Source organism: Thermobia domestica, chromosome 16 (genome assembly GCF_964235325.1).
Source record: "Thermobia domestica chromosome 16, izTheDome1.hap1.1, whole genome shotgun sequence".
In the NCBI taxonomy this organism is placed as follows: Eukaryota; Metazoa; Arthropoda; class Insecta; order Zygentoma; family Lepismatidae; genus Thermobia; species Thermobia domestica.
Window position 1 is genome coordinate 43,890,639 of NC_137469.1, and position 26,607 is coordinate 43,917,245.

The following is a 26,607-nucleotide window of genomic DNA, read 5'->3' on the forward strand; positions in this document are numbered from 1 at the left end:
CAACAAATAGCAACACGCGGATATTGATTAACACCAAAGGCTCCGATCCTGGGGGACGAGGAGTCCCGCCCCCCCAAAGCTCATGTGGGCTTCCTATTGGGGGCATAATTTGAGTGCAATTTGTCTTAAAATCCATATATATATATATACCTTCTGCATCTGAATGCCCCCCTCCAAATTTACAGAGAAATCGGCACCCTTGATTAACACTCTCTGCATTATCGCTAAATTAGCAATGTTGTCAATCTAACATAACGTTCTACTAGAATAACAGTGTTGCAAATTGACATTCTCCCTAGGCCATTACCTGAGTTTATTACATATTTCAAATCTACACCTTGAACATCACACACACAATACGTATATTGTTCAGTGCGACAACCTAAGGACGTTACATTAACATAAACTTCAACATTTTAGAAGAGATGAAGATTGTCCCTTGAAATGTTGCGTCTGGTGAGCTTTTGATCAGGAGTCAAAAGTTTTGACATCCATTTCGCGGAAACATTGCTCATTCCCAGATGCTGAGTAATAATTCGGTCAACGTTTGCCGTAGATGAGTCCACTATCTAGGCAATCTGTCTGATTGTCATTCGATGATCATTCATGATGATTTCATGAACTTTGTCAATGTTCTCCCCAGTTAGCGCTTCGACGGACCTTCTTGATCGAGTGTCATCTTCAATGGAGGTTCTCCCCAGTCTTAAATTCGACTGCCCATTTCTTCTCTGTCGCATATGTAGGGACACTATCACCAAGGGCGCCGATTTCTCTGTAAATTTGGGGGGCCGATTGAGATGCAGAAGGTATATATATGAAGATTTTAAGATAAATTGCACTCAAATTACGCCAAATATTGTACATTCAAATATAGAATAGGAGGCCCCACATGAGCTTTGGGGGGTCCCTTCGTCCCCCAGGATCGGCGCCCTTGACTATCATCTAAAGTACTAACATGTCGGAGTGGATCTCCTGCGGTATTCAATAACAGCTCTCGCCTTCGATTTCCCTTTTTGGTCATACTTTGCTCACTCTCCTGTTTTTCTGGATCTGTAACAACATAATAAAATTCGATATTACTACAAATTTTGTATGATATCATATCAAAGTTCAATAAATATGGTCTGCCTAAAAGTATTACATGTTGGTTAGGTTTAGAATTTATGTACCAAGTCTTGTACTTTAGTGGCGCAAACTATAATGATGATATAGCGTATTTCAAATCAATATGAGCAAAGTTAAAAGGAATTAAAATTTTGATTTTCAAAACGTTCTGTTTCGAAAAATTCCTTAGATAAGTACCATATCTAAAACTCTTCGTGGACCGATTCAAGATAAATGGTCGACCATAAAACGGAAGTATGGTGTTTGAGAAAAAAATGAAGGAAGTAAAATTTCTTCTTTTTCGATGTACCGTACCTTTTAAACATTTAGAGACCAGAAATTGAAATTTGAACAATTAGTGCAAACCTAAATAATGTTGTATACGCATAATGTGCGTGTTATTAACCTGTTCAATGTTGGAATATGTAGAATATTTCGTTAATTAGCTTTTTCATGTCTTAAATGGTGTTTAATCTGTTTTACAAGTCAATGAACAGAGAAAGCAATTGATGATGGTTGAGGAAGTAAAAGTACAGAAATCTGCTACTAACTTTTTTAAAAAAATTCTGAAAAACAAAGCTTTTATAAAAATGCACTTAAAAGCAGAAAATAATAACTTTATTGTGGGTTATAATATGCAAAAATAATAATAATAATAATAATAATAATAATAATAATAATAATAATAATAATAATAATAATAATAATAATAATAATAATAATAATAATAACTTTCTAATGGACTATAGTGAAGAACTGGAGTTAAAACTAAAAGCATTGGATGCTCTTCCTAAGTCTTTATGGATATTAGGAAAGTGCTTCATTATAACTCATTATAACCGATAGATATCATGCTTTATGCAATCATGAGTGCATCAGTTTATGTAAATATATGTCACGCCCAATGCTTTTAGTGTTATTCTAGTTATTCATTTTTACTAAAAGCATTGGGTGCTCTTCCCAAGTCTTTATGGGTATTAGGAAGTGCTTCTTTATAATACATCATAACCCATAGGTATAATGCTTTATGCACTCATGAGTTTATGTAAACATATAAGTCGCACCCACTGCTTTTAGTTTTATTCTAGTTATTCATTTTTACTAAAACCATTTTTACTAAAGTCTTTATGAATATTAGGAAAGTGCTTCATTATAATTCATTATAACTCGAATCATGCTTAGGTATCATGCTTTATGCAATCATGAGTGCATCAGTTTATGAAAACACATAAGTCGCACCCAAAGTTTTTACAGTTATTCTAGTTACTCATTTTTCTCACGAAAAATTCCCTTTGTCAGTGCATTTTATAAAAGTATTGTAGTAAAAGTTTGTTAATTACTATAGTTAACTTTTCGGTGTTTGTTTACTATCTTGCAATCAATTATGTACTTCTAACTTCCTTTACTTGATAATACTACATGATTTCTTGTGGAAAGCAGTAGTTCGTGATTTTTCAGTGGTTTCACAGACACCACATGAGGTCTCTGAAAAGTACTGAATTACTCTGCTATCTGTTAAAGTAAAACAAAAACACTAAAAAACAATACTTTAATAAAAGACACTTAAAAGCACGAAATAATAATTTTATTGTGGGCTATAACAAGGGAAAAATAACTTTTTGATGGGCTATAGTTAAGAACTGAGGTTAAAGCTAAAAGCATTATGTAATCTTCCTAAGTCTTTATGAATATTACGAAAGTGCTTCATTATGATAAATTATAACTCATATGTATCATGCTTTATGCAATTGTAAGTTAATCATTTTATGTAAATATTAAATCACACCCAACGTTTTTAGTGTTATTTCCATTTCTCATTTTACACAACGAGAAATTCTCTTTTCAGTACATTTTATTTAAAACCATTGTTTTAAACGTTTATTAACTACTATAATTTAATTGTTAGTATTTATTTACTATTTTGCAATCAATTATTTATTTCTAAGTTCCTTACCTTTAAAATACTCTTTTTTTTTTTTTTTTTTTTTTTTTTTTAGAAGGCAGTAGTTTGTAAGTTTTTTCGTTAGAGACGCCATATAAGGTTTCGGAGAAAGCAATGAAATACTCTGTTATCTTTTGACGTAATATTTAATTAACGTTGAATACTCAGATACATAATCTAAATGAGTTTGTAATAATTTAACAGTAAAATGATAAGCTGTTTACCTATCATTGTAAAATAATGTATTGCCACCAGTATTACGTATTTGTACAAAATTTCAGATGTAAATTTAGTCAAAATCTTATGATAGTCTTCGGTACTAAACTATGAAACTTCTGAAAGGCTAACAGTCAATACCGTAATTTGTATGTTTACAGTATGTATTTGCATAATTTTACAATACTTAGGCCAATTTTTTAAAAATAATGTTGACCCATATTTTGTAGTCTACTCATTTTATAGGAAGTTTGTATCCTATCTTTAACTTAGGAGTCTATCTAAAATACTGCGGTAACAAAGAAGTGGGGAAGTAAAAGCAAACTTTAAGGCATAAGTATATATTAACTGAATTTAGGAAAAAGCTCTAAAAGTGGAAAATACATTTTAAAAACAGTAAAAAGCGGAAAATAATTTAAAACAAGCTTTAAAATAAAAGATGTTGCTAATAAAAGCAACTAAAGTTCGTGCTTGGCCAAGCAAATAATCTATATTATTATTTAAAAGTGTGGAAGTAATTGACTCCTCATCGCCTAGGCCACATTATTACGTGTAGAAACACAAAATTTGGGGAGAATATTTCCTTTAACACGAAGGCAAGAGAGCTCCTCCGTGGCTAAGCGGTTAGCGTACGCGCCTTTGGCGTAGGAGACCCGGGTTCGATTCCCGGCGGGAGCTCATGTAGTTCGGATTCCACGTTAATCAGTAGGTCCACGTCTCATATAGCCTCGCTGCTGAACGGGACGTTAAACTCAAACTCAACTCAACTCAACGAAGGCAAGAGATAAAAGAAAGGATTTTTTGAAACACATATTCTAAGCGAGTTAACGGGAGGGTTCAAACTTTGCGTCAAGAATTGAATATCTCATGAATCTCTAAATTTAGAGACAAGAAACTCAGTATATAAGATCTCATTTAAGAAAAACTAATGCTATGTTTGTTCATTGTTGAAAATTTCACTTGTAAGAGGAAAAGCAGAGGCATTTCTGTAATGTCAAAATTTTCCTCTCTTTATTGAAAAAAAAGGTGCCGAATGTGAAGAATCGCTTCAGTTGAAGAAGTGAAATTCGATCAATGAACTACAAAATTGGATTGCGGGTCCCGCCCGACGCCGACCACCCACCACTGCGATTTGCGTATGGAGCAGTTAGCTCCTTCCTTCACTTCACTGTGAGCCGAGTCTTAATGCTGTGCAGTTAGCTACTTGATTATGCAGGGATCCAAAATGGCGGTGCTAATCACAATTTCCGCCAAATGTGAACTACGGAGTATCATTCGTTTTCTGAACGCACAAAATGTTAAGCCTATTGATATATACAGGCAAATATAGAGTGTTTATGGTGATAGTGCAATGAACGAATCATCAGTGAAGAAATGGTGCATTATGTTTAATAAAGAAAGGACCAGTGTGCATGATGAAGATTGAAGTGGGAGGCCATCACTTGTTACGGAAGAACTGAAGGAAAAAGTCGAAGAAAAATTCAGGAAACCCGACTTTCACTTATTCCCAAAACGTAAGGAATTTTTAGGTGAGAAACAGTTCGCAAACGATGAGGAACTCAACCAAGCAGCAATAGCCTGGCTCAAATCTTTTGCAGCAGATGTATATAACATCAGCATTAAAAAATTGGTCCCACGTTGTAACAATTGTCTTGACAACTATGACAATTACATAGAAAAGTAGAGCAAGGTCCTGTGGCTTTGTAAATACAGTTCCGTGTTGATAGAATATCTTTTTTTTTTTTATTTAACCATGCCAAAACGCTCTTTAGTTTCTGAACGACCCTCGTACATGTCTCACTGTTTTTGTTCTTAAATAGCGTTCTAAATTAAATTACTACATTTGTGAAATTCGTTGTATAAATCTTTACATGAAATTAACAGACTATGGATTTTTCGTTTTGGGAAATTCTATTCCTATTTATTTATTTATAAAGTTCTTTCCGTGAGGATTCATATACACTGAAGACGAACATTCATTACACAATAAATTTATTGAAAATTTTCCGAACTGTTTTCGAAACTTACGTTGCTGAAAGAGAAAAAGGAGCAGATTTCTACAACATTGAAGTTTGCAGTTTAATATTTAATACACAACTTCCATGCGAGGAACTAGCAATTCCGCTAGTGCCGAATATTAAATTATAAATAGAGTTTCATTGATAATTTTAATAAACATTACTTCGTTAGACTTGATACATACACTGTGTGCATTCTTGATTCATTCAAAAATGTATATTGATAATACAAGTAGTAACTTTTTAGCATTTTTTAAAATAAAGAACTGCTTTTTAACACGTTTGTAAATATTTTATGTTTCTTTTAGTGCATTGTAGTAGATGTACTTTAAATATTTCTATTTATAATACATTGTAAACAAGAATTTTAGGAATGATCCAAAAAGTGCTTCAAAAGCTTGCGATCTTGCCCAATAATTAGTTTCTCGAACAGGGGCCACAAAATTTTTGAATGAGCCCTAAATCGAGTTTTCGTAATTTTTTACGGTATAAGCGCATCATACTGAGTTAAGTGATAGTTTTGGTTTGACTACACTATATGTAGTTCTCCAGATATATGACCTACAAGAAAAATTTTTGTGTGAAATATATTGGATCTTTTGATTTTAAAAAAATTAAACAGCATTTAAACATCTTTTGTACAGATGTTGAAGGGGAAATATATCAAGTTTGTATTTATAAAGTATGCTTCGTGTGTTCGAAAACATTTTTCTCGGCAAACAGTTCAAAATCAAAGTGATTACAGTGATTACATACATTTTGCACATTTTGCACATTTTGAACATCTGGGACATACTTGGACAACAAAGTTTCTACAAGGGGTGAACATGTGTCATCTGGAAATGTTCAAAGAGTGTCAGTAACGTGTACAGTGTCCTATTGTGTCTAAAAGTAGTTTCTGTATTTTTAGCAGTGTATGAGCAATAACTTTATAGCACTTTTTAAAGTATAGACACTGCTTGTCAGTACTTTCATAATTATTTTATGCTTTATAGAGCTTTATTTTAGTAGGCGTATGTAAAAACTTTGTATTCATAATAGGAGTAGCACTTTTTAACACTTTTTGTAATAAAAACTGTTATTTAGTGCTTAACTAATTTTTCTTTTTTTTTTTTTTTTTGTATTTTAGGGCTTATCTTATTATTTTCTGACTTCTAGTGCTATTTTAAATATTTTCTGTTTTCTAGCGTTTCTTTAATTATTTTCTATCTTCTAGCGCTTTTTTTAAATTGAAGCCCTCGTTGCAAGAACGGAGCAGCTACAATTTTACACTTGTTCAGGATTGAAACGAAATATTGTTAAAAATCAGCTTATTGTATTTTCGGGTCTGTAACATTTTTGTAAAGAAAGCTTTTACCCTATAATAGCACCTTTCTTTGTATAGAAAGATTACAGACGCAACAATACAATAAGTTGATTTTTAACAATACTTTGTTTCAATCCTGAACAAATTTAAAATTGGAGCTGCTCCGTTCTTGCATTGAGGGCTTCAATTATTTTAACCTTACAGTACTTTCGTAATCATTTAGTAATTCTTTTTATTTTTAGAACAACTGGAGGCTATAGCGTAGGCCAGACTAATAAAGTGACATACCTTCTTTTATGATCCAGCTAAGGGACACAATACCTGTGAGTGTCAGTCACAGGTTAAAATTCCGTGCATGCTATGGATATTACTGTATACAATTATACATACATGTAATTTTTTTAAAAAAGAATATAATCAGTGAATATAAAAATATAGAGAAAATTTCTTTTTTTACGAAATAGATAGCGTTCTCTATGCGGTTCCACATTCTTACATATTTGTTCCCGTTGTGAATAATCAAAATTTGGCTTGTTAGCTTACCATACCATTTGTTCTGGAAGACGTTTTTGGTTTCTTTTCAGCGCTTCTATTTTTTTTTTTTTTTTTTTTTTTTATAAATAAGAACTTTTCTTTCAAGGGAAAGCAAACGCTCGTCTTTCATTCCTATCTTCCCTTACGTTACCCCTTATTTTCAAACTATTTCAGCTAAGGAACAGGAAAAAAAAAAAAGAAAAAACGAAAGTGGGTAGAAGGCAAGTGTACTGTTCCTATTATTTTTTTTTTTTTAAAGTGGGTGGTTTTGTTTTTGGAAAAGCAAGCAAGCACACGCTCGCAGTAGCATTTGCTTGAGCTACAGAGAACAACTGAAGAACAAACTCATTCCACAAATAGCATCTTTTTTTTTCCTTTTCGTTTTGCCCCTTCTCCTATCTTCATCATGTTCCCCCTTTTTTCGTCTTTTCTCGTTATTTGCGGTAAAAATGTCCCTCTTTCGTCTGCAGTATGTACCTTCTTCTCTCCCAACGAATACGTATATATATGTGTGCGTGTGTGTTTTCTTCTTTTGCCTCTTCTTTTTCTTCTTCTTCTTCCGCTTCCTACATTCCTTGTCTTCTCCTTCTGTGTGTATGTGTCAGTCTGTGTGTACGTACTCTTCCTGCATTTTCCTTTCATTCCATGAAATTTTCTTCAGTAGGCGTTTGGGAGGAGCGTGACATGATTATAGAATGAGGATCCCTGTGAGTCCCACATCATCTTATCTCTCTCTCTCTTATATATATATATATATATATATATATATATATATATATATATATATAGTCCAAATGTTGTCATCTCACAAGCTGAAGTTTTTATGTTTTCCGTACCGTGCCTCCTTCATTCACCCTGAATAGGGTTCAGGTGTACACCGAAAGCTTACTTACCTCAAGTTCTTTATTTTTCTCTACTTTTCTCTTTAACTGTGGAAGTCTTCTTACTTACTTTTCCTGAAACGTGCGTGGTAGGGTTTCTTACTTGTATACTCTTTTTCTGTCTCTTTTCGGTTTCTCTGTCTGTTTTTATTTGTCTTTTCTTCTAACGTTTTCTTTACCCCCTCCAAAAAAAACTGATATAGATTATTTTTTTCGTTTGTTCGTATTATTAACATTTCTTAAAACTCTGTCTTCTTGCATGTTCCAAATCAGACAAATTCTTATAGGTTTATTTTTTTAAAATATTTCATTTGGTTTTGGAGGGGATAGCTTCTGCGAGAGGTTATTTTTAATTAAATTTACATTGTATTGCACTCAGATCTTAACTTGTGTCTTTGACTCAGGAAAGCATCCAGAAATTTTTGTTGCCATGGTTCCAAGCTTTGTGAGGGGAACAGTGTTTGAGGGCACACTTAGTACGCTGGAGGAGCACAACTGATAGATACTATTCATTATTACATTATAGACGTATAATTTTGGTCTGCTCCGTGGGCGGCACTCTCAGAGCTCCAGGGGGGCAGTGCCCTCTAAAATCAGGTCTGGAAGAAACATGGAGGGGGAGAGTCCAGTACTATAAGCCATTATGTCTATGTTGTATTGAATGGGTATTATGCTGTACCCGAAAAGACGATAAGTAATTGTAAAACACTTCCATCTATATTTAAAATAGAAAAGCGATAGAACTAGATTGTTTTTATATCAGAAAGCTCGTGAGAGAGCACCCTTGCTTGGACTCAAGAACAAAGTACATCAGCGAGTATCTATCTACTTATCTATCTATCTATCTATCTATCTATCTATCTATCTATCTATCTATCTATCTATCTATCTATCTATCTATCTATCTATCTATCTATCTATCTATCTATCTATATATCTATCTATATCTATATCTATCTATCTATCTATCTATCTATCTATCTATCTATCTATATATATATATATATATATATATATATATATATATATATATATATATATATATATATACGCAACATACGACTAGAGAAGAGGTGTGAAAAGAGAATCAATTGACCATGCTATTCTTACCCCTTCAATAAAAGCAATAAATTCCGATAAAAATATGTTCACGAAAGATACATTTATTTCTATTTCTAGAAGTTCCGATTTTGTCCGGTAGATGTCAACCGCTGAAAGACATTTGCTAACATCTAACGGCGAAATGTATAACTTCTAGGTATACCTTTTTTTCAAAGGTAGAAAATAGGATATGGATAGATTAAAGTCATCGTTATCCATGTAGATTTTAGCGAATTGATTCCATTAATGAGCTCAGCTCTGATAATTCTGATATTTCTGAGATATTGATTGATTCTTGTTTAGTTGTGACGTCAAAAGAATATTTGTCTCCGTCACGATGTGGTAGAGGTCTGCAAGGGCTCGGCCCGAGCCCGCTGTTCGGACTCGGGCCTACAAAGAATATATCACTTCGGGCCCGGGCCGGGCTTGGGCCGTAAATTTTTTTATTTCTCAGGCCTTTTCGGGTCTAACTTTGCAAATATACTGTGCAACAATGTTTATTGGACCATTCTTTCTGGAGAACTTTTAAAGTACAACTGAAAAATTAAACCTCTAATTGCTGTAAATATAAATACAATTTTTCGTTCATTATTAAATTTCTGAAATTCGGGCTTATTTCGGGCTCATTTGATTATCACACGAGCTAGGGCCGGGTTTGGGCTTAAATGCTAAAACATATTTCGGACTCGGGTCGGGCCTCACATTATAAATTCACGGGGAGGACCGGGCCCGGACTAAAACTTCCGGCCCGTGCAGACTGTACGATGTAGCCAATGGATGACCCATGTAAATTAAAACGGTATTGCAACGTTTATATCTCCAAAGGAAAAATGTTTCTGCGATCATGTAATGTTTTTAATATTATTGAAGCTGTGGAATATTAAGGAAAAGAAGGCGGAACCTTTTCGTAACATTATTAAAATGTAATTTCTTTTATAACTTGCCTCAAGATAATGTTTCGAAAGGGAATTTTGTTTAACTAACATATATCAGTAAACATTACATATGGGAAAACTTTTTAAATGCTGTTTTTGTTTATAAATATAAACTCTGTATCATTGGCTACAGAAAATTCCCTTTGGGTCTTTCGCTTTCTTACCTAAATGGTTAATTGCATGTAAGTTTACCACGGCTTAAAGGTGTCTTGCTGCTTTTGTTGGCCAAACTAATCCAAACTCCTTCCTACATAAACACCCACACATACATACACACACGCGCGTTGCTCTGGCTAAAGTCACTCGAAGGTGTAGAGGTTGTTGTAATAGTAGCACGCTACTGAGAAAAAAAAAGAAGAAACAAGGGCGGTGGGGATGCGAGGAGTAGCAAGAAGTTACAAAGTCAACTTCGTTTAATTACTCCAACATAGACGAGAATACATAATAAACCGTAAGAATGCTCCAGTGCTAATAGCCTGGGCCTCTAGTCAGTAAGTGTATGCAGTGAACGAGAGGTACTGCACCCTCTCCCCTTTTCCAGAACTTTTCTGTCTGCAGACTCGGTTAAAGGAAATGGCCCACTACATGAGAAAGAGAGAAAATTTTGCCCGGAAGTGTTCTCCGTTGTTAGTTGTGAAACTGGAGTGCGCAATTTGCTAGGGCTTCTGCTGTTTGGTTAATTGAGATGGTGTATTTAAGATTTTTTTTTTTTGTTTGTTTCTTGATTCTACATTGTACAGTATTATAAAGGAGATAATCCATAAAACTAGAGTGCACGGCAGTTGGGTTTCTCAGTATGAAAATGTACGAAAGGTAGCATACGTTTGTGTGTGTGTCTGTTAATGTACTAAAAATGTTATTGGCTTAACACCACTGGTATAAAACTAGACTTTGCGACAACCAAATTGACACTCGGCGTGAAGCAATGACCATAATATGCGTTGTTGCCAAACCTACAGTGACAAATCAGCTTTCACGTCAATTGTTGCAACATTAAGGTTTTTCTGTCAAAGTAAGAACGTACATAAAATGCAATAATTGAACAACACAAAAATCATATAGCAGTTTCAATTCCTCCAAAATTAAGCCAGCCTAAGAACGATATGCCTTCTCTGTGGACTCTAGTTTTTCTACTTTATTTCACACTAGCACGTGAAGTACTCTTTGTTTTCCGGGAAAATTGTACGGTCTCTCGAAATTTGCTTAACAATCCTTAACAATCATACCCTTTTAAAGTTGCACCTAGAAGTGCAATGTCACAATTTTTGAATGCAGTAACAGTTAATGTTTATATACATAAGTTGCATAAAAAGTAGTTACAACATTGTTCTTACATCAGACGGTTGTATTCCAGCATTACAGAATTTCCGTAAGTAATAAATAAATGTGAAGCGATAAAATGTGACGAAAGGCAACGACTTCGTGTTGCGCAATCAAAAGCAGTATTTGCATTTGCCCCCCCTGAGTTTGAGATGTATATAGATTTTATCAATAGAATAGTAGTAAATCAGTGAAAAACGCGAAATTTTACTTATATCAAGGGGTGTTGTCCCCCCCAAGCAAAATCTGAAATGACGCTCCTGAAACGACATTAGAATATGTTCCGGAAAGACAAACCATATGCGTGGAACAAGATTGAAGTTGCACTTGGGCGCAGTGCACAACAATGATTTCAGGGACTTCGTGTTGACCTTCTCGCCAATAATGAAAGAACCACTTCGTAAGCATTAGGACACAAGAGAAGTCGCCATTCGTGTCATATGGCGGTCCTTGCGAAACATCGACAGACATTGACGCGTTGACGATGAACGACGTCTTCCAGACGCATGGAAGGTTTTAAGAGATGGGAGGCAATTACATTGAAGGAATACAACAGGTGTTCTACTGTGCACAAAGCCAGCTAAGAATTATTACAATGTTGGTATAACTTTTTGTCCAGGACTTTGATATATATATATATATATATATATATATATATATATATATATATATATATATATATATATATATATATATATATAATAGGATTATATAGAGATTCTGTATTGATACACATATTCTTAATCTGCATTAAGTACCCAGGCAATTCATAGACTACTTTATCTTTTCTAAAGTTACCTAGCAGTATGCCAATCCAGCGATGTGTGTATGTATACGGGACAAACAAACAAACAAATATTCTGCTTTACTGTATATATAAGATTTACGAGAAATGAATATAAGCCTAATATAAAAAAAATGCTGATAGATACATGACAAAACAATCAATCTAAAGAAGTGCTATATTATGTGCTAATGAGCACGAGTTTTCTTTATGTAGATTTTATTTTCGAGATGCGGTAGGGGCACTAGGTCGAAAAGGTGTAAAGGGCTTTTTCAGGCCAGTCACCCTGAATGAGGTTTTCCTGGGTTTTCCTCATTCACACCAGGCAAATGCCGAGGTGGTACCTAACTTATAGGTCCCAGGCCGCTTCCTTTCCTTTCTTCGGATAGTGTGCTCACCGAGGGACGTCATCCCTCAAACATGACGGGCTAAATGGCCCTAATGCCGAAAGCCCAGAAATCCAAGTCCTAAATCCTAAATCCTAAATCGGTTCGAGATGCTTACATTCAAATCTAACGATCAATGTGATAGATGATATAAATATGAGACTATAATATTTGACTATATTCTAAAGAAAATGAGGGTGGGAGAAAATAAGAGAAAGAGAAGAGCAGACTAAAATTGATACTAGATCTATCGAAAATGTTTATTTTAGGATTATAGTGTAATGGAAATTTTTATTTTGCACGTAACTTATCAGTAACGACAAAATAAGCATAATGATGACAATAATGATAATTGTAACAACGAACGAAAAGACTTAATGAGAAATAGAACATGAACTATTCCGGCTGTATATATGCATGCCGTCACCAAGGTAAAAGTAATAGCAAATTTTCTAGTTTACCTAGTACATGTTGAAATTTATAAGTAATGATAGTCCCATGCCAGATGGGATCCCACGGACACAGACACGAAGCCACATACCGCCACAATGAAGGATGCATTTATGTGTGGTGCTAACCTCAACGTTATGTCAGGTTCTGTGATCTCCCTTTTCACATGTTGTGAGGTGTGTACGCTGTAGTCACTGTGGTCACTTATCATGAATCTTTTAGTACACCATGTTGTCTGCCAAAATTCCCTTCGTTTGATCGAAGTGGTATATGGTGGTCTCTGTCTGAGCTGTGTCGGTGTCCCTAGTTCGAACTTTTATCTGCTAATGAGTTTTCAACTTTTTTGGGGAATGTTTTTGTTTATTTGTGTTTAATTTTATTTTTCACTGAGTGACCTGTTTTCACCCAGGAATTAATGCTATTGACGGAAAACTTTTGTTTGACAAAAATATAAGTCCATTGTTCCATTTATATTTTATTCGTAATAATTCCATAGTGGGTTATTCCACAGTAACTTTTCCCAGTATTACAAAAAGGACTACCAAGAAATGTTTACATTCGTCTTGGAAGAAACTATAAGGTAACCTTTCCCTAACTGACCTCCGTGGACAATCATACATTTTAATAAATGTCTGTGAGTATTAGCACATTAATCTTCATAACACAACACCTCTTCATAAGTGTCGTCATCCACACTATCATAATATCCATAATTTGATTATACTAGTTTTCAAGAAGAAGAAGAAGAAGAAGAAGTACTCAGCTTCTGTCCATTCTGATGATTGCTGATACAATACTTTGTATTTAGTTTAGAAGATTTATTTGCGTTTTCTTAATTAGATTAAGGAGTGATTCATAATTGCACAATTTTGCTGACACCTTACTTACAAGGAAAGGACATGAACCTGTCATCTGGACATTCGAATCAAACCTAATTCATTCAATAAATATGACAAAGATATGTTCATGCACAAAAATGTAGGTGCCATGGATAACGGAGTAAGTCCCTGGAGCCAATTAACCCTGTTAGTATAAAGAAAATGGTAGACTCGCAGTCAGTGGCGTATTTACGATTTTGTTTCGGGAGGGGCTTTGCTAACTTTCGGGGGGGGGGCTTTGCCTGAAAATATGGAAATTCTGCAAGATATTTCATATACTTTACTATAGTAAGTAAGATTTCGGGGGGGCTTAAGCCCGGAATTCCCCCCCCCCTAAATACGCCACTGCTCGCAGTGAAATACCTATTGCATCAACACTGTTCATTGGAAAGTCATGGTTTATAATTCATTCTCTTCAGCTTGAAACAAGCTTTCCAGAGATGCTATGTACTGGGGCCCATAACGTACCTGAACAGGGAAAATTGGGAGAATGTCGGGAAAATTTTCTCCAGAAATCCCTCTCATCAACTTTGGACTCCTCTGGAGAGGCCCCGGATAAAAGCGTACAATCCAAATATATCTCGAAAAACACTATATGGAATAAGAAATGTGTGTACCAAGTTGTGTGTTGCTCCACAGAACAGGTATATTTTCTAAGGGGAAATCGTGTAATGGTATATAAGCTTTTAATCAAATCTATTCTGTTTATTAAAAAAAAAAATGGTACACACACATTTCTTATCCTCTATAGTATTTTTCGAGATACACTTGAATTGTATGCTTTTATCCGGGACCTCTCCAAAATGGTACACATACCTCAAGATTTTCCCTAAAGAAAAATACAGCACATACCTCATATATTAGTTCGTCTATTACCAGACTCAATAGTGATAAGAATCTTGGAGTTATTTCGGACACAAAACTAATCTTTACAGAACTATAAACGCTATGACTAAGCAATCGATGCGTCTTCTAGAAGTTCTATACACATTAACAGAAATGCTGAAACTCTCTTCCTTACCGACGTTTTATAAAGCAATAATTTTTCCTAAAATGGAATATTGTTTATCTATCTGGACAATAGCAGCAGCCCCTATAAACTTAAATCTCGACTAAAACCTGTTCTAAACGTCTTCCTGGCGATAATACATTTCAGAGTTCCTCGCATACGCGCGATGGCTAAACACGTATTGTTACGAACACTAAATATTCGATTACTTGACACTCGTTATAAAATCAATGATCTCAAAATATATGTACAGACTCACACATGGCCAACTCAGGTTCGAAACGCTACTCCCAGAATTGTATTTCTGAATTTCATTTGGACAAACACGTAACACACAACTTTTTCATATAGTACGACCTAGACTGTCAATAGTTCAACGTTTTTTTTTTATTCTACAGGCTTCCTAAGTTATACAACGAAATGTCGCATACACCTGTAGATTTCTTTGATTCTAAATCTGCATATAACTCTGCCCTACGACGTCATTTTATTGGATAAAGTCTAGTCAGCTATTGTCAACTTTTCTTCTTCTTCTTCTTCTTCTTCTTCTTCTTATTATTATTATTATTATTATTATTATTATTATTATTATTATTATTATTATTATTATTATTATTATTGCCGTATGTTATTATCTCTTACATTTGTTAGATATTCCAGTGTAAACTGGTGTTCAACTGTATCTGGAATTATGTTCGTAAATAAATAAATAAATTAATTTTTTTTTCACTGTTTCAGATCTCTTGGGTGCGAAGACGTGATTGGCACATATTGACATCTGGTACTTTCACGTATACAAACGATGAGAGATTCCAAGTGATACATGCAGAGGGCTCTGACGATTGGACCCTTCAGATAAGATATGTCCAGAAAAGAGACAATGGGACGTACGAGTGCCAGGTAAGTAAAAACAACATTCTTGTAGCTTGTCAATTTTTAAAATGTCGCAGTCTATAACTACAAATACGTAAATTATTATTTTAATGTTTCAAATGTATTTTTTTTCCCAAGCTTTAACTGTGTTATTGTGTAGCGTTCAATTCCAGTGTGGATCTTCTCTCTAAAATCACATCGTGATATGTGTCACTTTTCATAAGCGTTCTGCTTCTGCTGCGAAATTTATCTTATAGAACTCTATACCTGGGATGTTCCATATACGTCATTTTCAACTTGACACTCTTTACTGACATACTTTATTCCACCCACTATATGTAATACGATAGGAAGACAGACAAGCTTGATCTTTAGGGGAGCAAAGTTGGGATGCAACCTCTTAACAATTAAAAAAATAAATTTCATTTGATTTTTAGCGTCCTTTTCAGCAGCGAGGCTGTATGAGATGTGGATCTGCAGCTTAACATGAGATACAAATCAAATGGACTCACGGCGGGAATCGAACTCGTTCCTCCCACACCAAGAGCACGTACGCTAACCGCTTAGCCACGAGGTAGCGCATGTTAGGTTTTGATGGTCGAGTACCAATGGGTGAGGTTCTTGCCTTTTACGTTCCTTGTTTCTTTGTCTAACTCAGTAGTTTTGTGTATGAGTAGATATATACCGCTACAGTAGCAGTTTCTGGTGATTCTTACATCGGTGGTCTTTGGCGAGTGGCTCTGTGGCCATTAGCTGTAGACTTGGAGTCTTCGTCTTGATTGAGAGATGGTGAAGTGGAGATTCTTCCATAATGTCAGATGTTCCGCTATGATTGGCTGCCTAGTTATTACCAAACTTCTTGCGGCGATTGACTGACTAGTTACTACGAAATTTTCTGTGGTGATTTGCTGTTTTGGTGATTTGTCGGCTGTAATTGAAGACAGTGGTAGTTGCTGGAAAAAAATTTGTCCCATCGTCTTCATGACCAGAAGGAGGCTTTGCTTGACCTATTTTAAATGAATGTTGAATAGTTTAAAGTTCCTAGAACTGCACTACGTTTCACTAGCCTTATACTGTTCTTTGCTGCCATTTTTATTCTATGTTCCATCGTTGAGAGAGGATTAGCACTCTAGACACACACTGACCAACATAAAACACCAGGGAGTTACAGTGGCTCACTGATAGAGCGCTTACCCTGTTGCTTGGGGTCCTTGGTTTGATACCCGGCCAAGTAAGCTTGAGGTGGACAACATCGTGTCCGTGGGTATCCTCGGAGTACTCCCGTTTTCTCCCACCTTCCCTTTCACCAATTCTTCCACCATCAATCACTCGCCTTAATAATCGTCTCCGTTATCGTAAAGGGCATAATCATGAAACAATAAACTGAAAGATTTCATTTCATTTGAAATTCTCTGCTAATAATATAACAGATGGATACAGACTAATCAGACTTCAATAAGATCTGCATCTTCTGATGATAGATTACCAATTTGGAGTTCAGAATCAAGTCACACAAAATTCGAACTGGACCACTTCTTCAGCAGACGTTCTCATCTCCAAAATCGCCAACTCCAGCCACCACCTGTTAATAATTTTAGAGCACTATTCTCCTTAGTTCTCTTTGATTTGGGACTTCAAGTAATATATTTTATTGATAACTTTTTCAATTGTGGGAGACTTAAGTAAATGTAATTATTTCGTATCAGGCTATTGACAGTTTACGAACTGTTCTCTTTATAAAACATACAAAACATTTACAATGTGATTTCTTTATAAATTAAATACTTTGATGTAAGTACAAGTTTGGTCTTGCTAACCTACTTCCTAGATAATCTTGTCACGTGCTTTAACTAAGATTTCTTTTACTTGTCTAGGATTAACGATAGCTTTGATACAGATTCTCTTAAATGTGAATTAAATGTTTCTTGTAACAATTAGTTTAAGCATAATCCAACATAACATGTAAAGTAATAATGAGAAAGCAGAAAACAAACAAAAAATAAAGTGGCGTGGTGGCGTAGTACTTTAGTCCAGCTCTTTTTGAGGCTGAATATTTTGATGGGGAATGACGTATGTTATGATTATTCAGCTTACATGATGTTTCGTATACTTGCCAACGGCACTCTTTTCAGGCCTTGTCGTGGTTCGAAGGCCACTTTAATGGACCCCGTCTTTTATAATATCGGTATTACTTAAGGTCACAAAAGACACTCATATTCAAAATGCTACTAGTACTACTACTACTAACACTAATTATATTAATGTTCTATAAGTACAACTATTATCAGTGCCAACACTATTACTGTACTACTACCACGATGAGAGCTCATGTGGTTTGGATAACACGTCTCATATAGCTTCGAAGGGACGTTAAACCTCAACTGAGCCAACCTATTTACTACTACTACTATTACTACTACTGATACTACTACTACTACTGCTACTACTACTACTACTGCTACTACTATCGCTACTACTAATATTACTATCGCGACTGCTATCACTACTGCTACTTCTACTATTACTACTACTAATACTACTACTACTAATATTGTTATCACTACTACTAATATTACTATTGCTACTACTATCACTACTGCTACTTCTATTACTACTACTACTACTACTACTACTACTACTACTACTACTACTACTACTACTACTACTACTACTATTGTTAGTGCTACTAATTAATATTGCTAGTACTAATATTACTATTGCTACTACTATCACCACTATTACTATTACTATTACTAATATTACTAATATTACTAATATTACTAATATTACTATCATCACTACCACTACTACTACTACTATTTTTATTATTATTAATAATAATAATAAAGCAATTCAACTTAAAAAGACTGACACTTTCACTTTTAAGTTAGGAGTGAGCGTTGAAAATATGAAAAAATATCAAATGAACGCTTCTTAATCCTACAGAAGACAATGAGATCTGTTGCAAATAGAAAAACAGCCATTTAATTAAGTGAAATTAAATGACTTCTTCATCCCATTGGCTCTGGTCCCATTCCTCTTTTCTTTTCGTCGTCTTTTATTCGTTTTTAGTTATTTCTCAAGATGATGCTTACGAAACAAGAAAGAAGAAGGCCAAGAGAGAAAGTGGCTCTAAAATTAATAAGATTCCTGCTTTTTAAATATATATATATATATATATATATATATATATATATATATATATATATATATATATATATATATATATATATATATATATATATATATATATATTGTAATAAAGAAAATACTTAAATCAGGATAAAGAATGCGAATATAAGTTAAGTGTTGAAAAATTAAAAAAAAACTAAAGCAAGAAAATTTGTCGTATTTAAGAAACTGTACTCAATTGAAGGGAAAACAATATCCTAAAGCACTTTTTAATGACTTTCGTTTAAAAGGAAAAGGAGAAAAAGGAACAGTGAAATGTCGAAAAAGGCAGAAATCGTTGTAACTCTGAAAGAAGGGAAGTTAGGAAGCATTTGAAATCTGGATTTTAAAGGAAAAATGATTTAAATCGAATTATTTTTGAACTACTTTTCTTAATTTTGTCCTCTCGTTTCTATTTTTATCTTCTTTGACTTGTTTCCTTCTCTTAATTTTTTATTCCATTTTATTTTTTAAAAAAGCATTGTTCGATTTTCTTCTCATGCAAAGGGAACCGAAAAAAAAAAGGTTTCGGTTACTTACCTCATATACGAATTTTACGTTAATCTCAATTTTCTTTTGGGGCCGCGGTGGCTCAGTGGTAGAGCGTTCATCTCTGGTGCTTGGCGTCCCGGGTTCGTTCACACACCCGCCAAGTGAACTTTGTGGTGGACAAACACCGTGTGTGTGGGTTTCCTCGGGGTTCTCCCGTTTCCTCCCACTTTCTTCATTCCATCATTTCATTCATTTCTCATCATCACCGTGTATTTTATCTTAGCCAGCATAATCGTGGGACGTAAAACTGAAAAATAAAGTTAAAAGGTTATCACTGCTAGCTTAAGGGGGAAAACTTATTTAATCCTTTAATTCCTCTATTAAAGGTTTAGAACGCTAGATACGTTTTCTTCCCTTTCCTATTGGCAAAAGAATTGTGACTTTTACCGATTTGACTTCCCTAAAGAGCCGCCACTGTTGAGAGAAATAAGAAACGTAAGGGTAAACCTAAAAGAAGATGAGAAAACAAACAAAATAAAAATAGAACTTAGGAAAGTATGAAGTAGTTCTATGATCTTGACTCTACTGTGTTGTTTAATATAAATTTGATAATTATATTTGAGTATGATTAAAACTTTTTTAAAACTCTTTAAACATAAAAAGCAATAGCAACACGCTTTGAAAACCAGAAATTTCATCAGATGTATAAAAATTTGTAAACAACTTGGTGAAAGGGAAAGTGTCTTGCCATAAACATATAAAAGGACTCACTTTTAACAACAAGTTATGATTTGAAGATTCGACTACCAAGGTTCTTCAAGGTTTCTTTCAAGAATGGCAGCACACTCTCCTTTCAGTAAGTTGTCCTTATTTTCCTAACTGCTCATTTGTTATGATGACATTTGCTATGCCAGATTGTTGGTAGGTCTTTCAACAACAGGTTTCACTAATACTACTAAGATTTATAATTTGTGTCAGTAGCGTAGCCAGGATGTGTGTTTGGGGGGGGCCCAACTGCTGTTATAGGTACATATAGAAAAATTACAAACAAGAAAATATATAAACATAAAAATATATAAAAAGTTACAAACATGAAAGTACCAAAGTACATTGTGGGACCTCTTTGGGGGGGGCCCGGCCCCTCCGGGCCCCCCCCTTCCCTACGCCACTGATTTGTGTGATTAAATAGTACATTTGTTTTGAGAATGCAAATCTCAAGTTGGCTCCCATTTGTTACTGTATTTGTTTGTAAGATATCTGCTAATGCTAATGGCACATATATATATATAATCAAGTAGTCTCTTTAACTGTGCCTATAATAATAGCCAAAGGCAGAATATGACAATGTATTTTATTTGTTTATTATCAATACAATAAATCTGTTAACAGATCCATTCAATTTTATTAACACAACAAGAGAAATATAAAAAAATCAAATTAAACACTACCAAGAGATAATTGAGATATGAAGCGGTGGCGTAACTAGTTTTACTGTTCTTTGGATCAATCATCCTCATTTCAGCTGCTGCATTATATATATACAGGGTGTCTCAAAATAACATGGACAAAGTTTAGGAGGTGATTCCTGACACCAAGATAAGACAAAAAGTACAGACCAACCCTGGGTGCACAAATGCTTCCTTTTGGAGTTATAGGCTGCCGAAAACATGACAAAAATGAAATTTAAAGGTCCATAGCTCCAAAACTATGGCACCTACTCAAGTAGGGTCAAGATTTTGCTTAGGAACTAATATGTGCCCTATCCTAGGATCCATGTTTCAGAATCCTAAGGTACTCACGCAACAATTTTTATAGAGGAAGTTTGGCTGAGGGTACATAATTTTTAAGTACTCACCAACTACCTGCATAAAAATGGTTCGGAAATACCGCAGTATTTGCGACCCTCTTTAAGATATCCTCAGTTCTATGGATCAGCGTTGTTAGGGGTAAAGAATATTGTCACATGTCACGTTGAAGAGTTTCAGTGTAATTGGTTATTTTGGGAATTATTGGTGCACCCCCCTCAGACAATCCTGGATCCGGCTCTGGATATACTGACTAAGCTTTTGGTACGTTGCACATGTTCAATGTGTGCTTGGTCAGCCGGCACACATCCAAACAGTAATCCAGTTCCGTCCGTACGTTCACTAGGATGTTTCCGTCAATGTTCGTCACAGCAGCAGTGATGCGTTCTTGCAGTTCTCCCAGCGTTGTTGGCATTAGGGGTGCATAAACTTGGGGGGCATGGTAACAGAAGAACATCACCTAGACCAGCGCGTCCTATCTAGCGATGTGACAGTTCTGTGTTGAGAATCGCGCAGACAGTTGTGCTCCAGTGTTTTTCCCTTTACACAGACAACCAATATACGAAACTGGCGACGCAAAATGTTCTGGTGACCAGGTGAAGTCTTTCCGTATGCACGCTTAATGTTCATAAATGCCGAACACTTCGCATATTCTAACTAGTGGTGGGCACAAAACCCGGGTTTTCGAAACTGGTTTTGAAAATTTTCAGAAAACCGGTTTTCACCGAAACCAGTTTTCACCGAAACCGGTTATCGGTCTTCTCCAAAACCGGTTCGGTTTTCCACCGGGTTCGGTTTCCTTTTTCTTCAAAACCGATTCCGTGTTTTTTTTCAAATTGTTTCTATTTCTGACCAAAATAGTGTTTTATTGCTCTCCGGAAACCGATTCCGTTTCCACAGAAGTAGTTTTATGTTTTCCAAAAGTTTTCACCAAAACCAGTTTCCGTGAAAACCAAGCCGGTTTTTGGGGACAACCGAAATGTCGGTTTTTGTGATTTTGGATTTTCTAGAAATGGTTTCCGGTTTTTATAAAAACTTGTTTTGCCCATCCCTAATTCTAACACAGAAAAAACTCTTCTTCTGCATTGCCGCCATCTTGTAGAATGCCATCTAGCTTGCACGCGAGCCACGGGGCGGGCTTTTTAAACTTGGTGAGTGTAGCTATTTTACACTCACATTAAACAGATTTTTGAAACCCACCCGATAAATCATTTAGGCTAACACTGTACATTTTTTTTTTTTTTTTTTTTTTTTTTAAGGAATGTTATAGTTAGAATGCTTTCATAAGATTCTCACTGTGAGTAATTTCAAACAACTGCAGTAAGCTCCATTGAACTTACGCCTGAGGGAACACAAATGAGCATCAATCCATATTAGCTTCATATTATTAAGCAAAATTCAGAAATTATAGAAATAATAAAACGGTTGGATAATTTATCATGCACTTAAGAAGTCATCTTTTTTATTGGAATTTGATGAATATTTAGTTAGAATGTTCGTAACAAGTGATACCGTATATAAATATTAAGGAGATCAGTTTCAGGAATACGAAAAATTCTATTTAAGTTTAATAATAAAGGTTAGGTAGAACCAGACCCACAGGGAGCTAGAGAAGGCCGAAGCCGCCCTAAAGTTTTACTGTCTCCCATAAAATTTGCACGGTAGACTTGCTAATGAACTATAATATTGTTGGATTGCCCTCCGTAACTTTTACCACCTACCTCCTATATTTTTGGGCTGGCTACAGGCCTGGTTAGAACAATTCTAAAATGGCCACTTGGTATCAAGCTCGCAACTTCAGACAAATCGTTCTTTGCTTCATACATTACAAATCCTCTGGGATTTCCTTCGCATTGTCTTTTGATTCTAGAATCAAAGTGTATTTTTGATGTTAGAAATTGTGCGCCTTTGGGCAAGATATAAATACAAGATTCTTCTCTCTCTCTCTCTCTCTCTCTATATATATATATATATATATATATATATATATATATATATATATATATATATATATATATATATATATATATATATATATATATATATATATATAATGAAATATAAAAGATAACGTTCTTTTTCAATTTTACCTCCACCACTTTTGTGTTATAGTGTTCCTAACCTAACTCCCGCAGGCACCCCGCTTCCCTGTGTTGTCTGTGTGTGAAAGAGAGTAGCGCTCACACAGAACTGAAAGAGTTGTTGGGCGTGAGTGAGTAAGAGGAAGGGAAAGAGGAAAAACTGAGGGGAGGGGAGGGAGAAATCGGTTTGGTTTTTCTCTCCTCATCCCCCACAACCCTTCATTCTCCCTCCCCCTCCAACATCTCGTTTTCGTTCTCATCCAACCGACTGCGTCAGTGAGATATTGTCGTGAACAGTTGGTCCTTAGGAGTTGGACATAGAATTCACCAGATAGAAGAAAAAGAAGAAGAGGAGGAGAATAAAGCCAAAAGGGAAATCTTTTAGTTGCATCTTCGTCGTTTCCGAAAGAAAAGAAAAAAAAAGGAACAGGCGAAAGAGAGAATCTTCAGGATCCTTTCTTCTACCTAACTGTGCCCGCTTCTTCTCTTACTGTCTTCAATAAGCTTACTACTATAGAACGGGAGGAAACTTACGGCTCTGTCGAAAAGTTCTTTAAGCTACTTACTGTCATTTCTTTTCTTCCTCTCGCCTAAAGAAAAAGGAAGAAAAGATGAATCAATTGTTCTTGATTTTATTTTAAGCACACACAGCCTCATTGAATGTATCCCATGCTTTTATATCTATCTCCTTATTCCTTAAAAGAAGGACTTCGGGTTTTCTTCAACGACAATGTTTTCTATATTACCATTCCTTTTTTATATTCCATATTTGATTCAAGAAATAATAAGCATGCCCATTATTATTTAAAGAAAGGAAAATAACAGAATTGAATTTTTTTAAATAATAAAAAAAGCGAATAGATATTCTCTCAGCTTTTTCTAAAAATTACTTTGCATTTGGAAACCACAACTGAAAACGCATTTAGTATAATTCGAAATATTATACAACTAAATATACACCATTCAATTTAAAGATCTGAAATATACTGGAATTTTTGTGGTTTCAGGACAAAATTGTTACACGTGGTTTCCACAGCTCTGTTTTGAAACTAAGTTACACTATCAAGAGAGCCCGAAACAAATGGTAGTCTGACAATGCTAGATCCAGGACGTACGGTGAATACATTAAAATCTACCGCACACGTTTTCTCAATTTGTATTGGGTCGTTAAGGATGCCTGTGGTCTAGCGTTGTCAGCGTTGCATACGATACATTTTCTGTTGACCAGTTCTACCATTTTTTTCTTCCTAGGTAAGCTCGTACCAATTGTGGTCAATACAGGTTCATATCTATCATTCTACCGGCGACAAGCAGCTAGTGACGTTGGTTGCCTTTCTAATGCCACAGATCACATAATGTAACCATCCTAAACGTCAATGTGAGCTTTGTGGCAAACTGTTAACGTTCTGTATGTTTCGACCACGATTTTTCTTCTACATATTGTTCTCGAAGGTTAACCACTTTCTATCACTTGTGATCAACCGTTTCAGAAGTGGCTCGAGTTGGTTGCATACAGAGATTTGTAGATAGAAATTCGATCGAGTTAATGTTGGAGCCAGATCGTGCACTACCCAAATATAGAACTTCTTTTTGTAGCAAGCTTTCTTCAAATAATTTAACACTATTTGATGATGAATGTTTAGCTCATTGGCGATGTCATAGCACTTATATTCCGGCTTTGCTCTACTTTTTCCAGAAACTAATCCACTTTTGTTGTGATTGATCGCCCACTGCAAGGAGCATCTTGAACATATTAAAATTTCCAGATGGAAAACTACTGAAACCATCTTTCGCCTATTGCTTTTGATAATGTATCTTGACCGTAAACGGTGCAATTTTCTTCATGTTTCTGTATAGCATGTGTGTGTGTTTATCAAAATAAAATTGTAAAATGTTACACAGATTTGCAGGAAGTTTGCTTATCTTCACGGCACAATAACTTATCCCTAATTATAAGTATTCCAACACCTTTAGCATGTCTATTAGCTACAGCTGTCAATGACGTTAGGCCTAACATGCTGTGACTCATATACCCTGAGATTTTGGATACTAACGTCATCTAGTGTGCAAAAGGCTAAATACTTTTCAAACTACCTAACATTATAACAAAACATAAATTAACAGTAGGAAATCTGGGAATTTTACTTAAAAGCAGGGCCGTGCCGTGGAAAATCAGCGCCTGGGGCAAGAATATACGACGGCGCCCCCATACATATATTCCAAACAATTTTTCCTATCTTTTTTCCCTTTTTTTCCCGAATTTTTCGCCCCCTTACTTCCGCGCCCCGCTCGCCCCCTCATGGCACAGCACTGCTTAAGAATACGGTGCTATTGAAAAGTCGACGAATTCTTGAGTTTAAAATGTAATCAACGGTAACCATGAAAAATTTTGCAAGTATTATTTGGTTGCGATATTTGTGAGAGAGTTTGAATAACGTTTTGCCACTACCAGGCATTAGTGCTAAGAGACAAGTGTGTACTAGAATTCGCAACAAGTCAAGAATAAAAAAGAAAAGCCAACCCTCGTGGATCGACACGCAAGAACATAGTTGCTTTTGTAGAAACGAATCTGACAACAACATCGTTCGAACGTTGTCTCTACATCTTTCATCAACGGTTTCCTGGTATTCGAACACCAATCAAAGCAACAGTGCACGGAGAAGAGCAATATGTTCGCAACACAGTTAGTGTTTAAATTAGACTATTCTCAGTTTCTAGGCATCACATTGTAGAACCAATTTTTGTAAAAATAATAGTAAATTCAAGTGTATACGCTAACATTATTACTCAAATCGTGGCTATAGGTGCTTATAGACGGGGCAAGTAGTGGCGGCCAGAACTGGCAGGCAGCAAGTAAAGGAGTTTTATTGGCTGCCAGTTAGCGCATTATCAGATTTAATTCTTGATCGCAAGAAATTAATATCAGTTACCACAACATTGTATTGTAAAAGGCCTTGTCGTAACTTTTTCAGTGCACTTTCACGTTTAAATTTGTTAATGTACTCCTTATGTCGCACGTTTCATAACGGATCGTAGCTCTGAAATTATATTCGAAAATATAATAATGTCATCACTCTCTACTTGGTAAGTTTCTTCTTCTCAGGAACATCCACGGACGTACTTAATTACAAGATTTTACGAAAAATAATCAATTTTTTGCTGGTGACGACCGTCTACAGCCGCAGGTGTTTTGGTTTGACAAGACGGTTCTGGCCGCCAGTAGTCACCTGACCGATCACGTGACGCGCTACTTGCCGATCGTGCGCCAGTAAAATCGACGGTTCTGGCCACCAGTATTCACCTGACCGATCACGTGACGCG

The 26,607-nt window shown here is 35.3% G+C and overlaps 1 protein-coding gene across 1 annotated transcript in view; it reads left to right on the forward strand.

Moving 5' to 3' along the window:
- LOC145673050 (neurotrimin-like) overlaps positions 1-26,607 on the forward strand; it is a 431,673-nt gene that overhangs the window by 228,820 nt on the left and 176,246 nt on the right. The window contains exon 3 of the mRNA XM_081742390.1: positions 15,603-15,764. Within this exon, the coding sequence (XP_081598516.1) occupies positions 15,603-15,764 (162 nt within the window). The remainder of the gene's footprint in view (positions 1-15,602; positions 15,765-26,607) is intronic.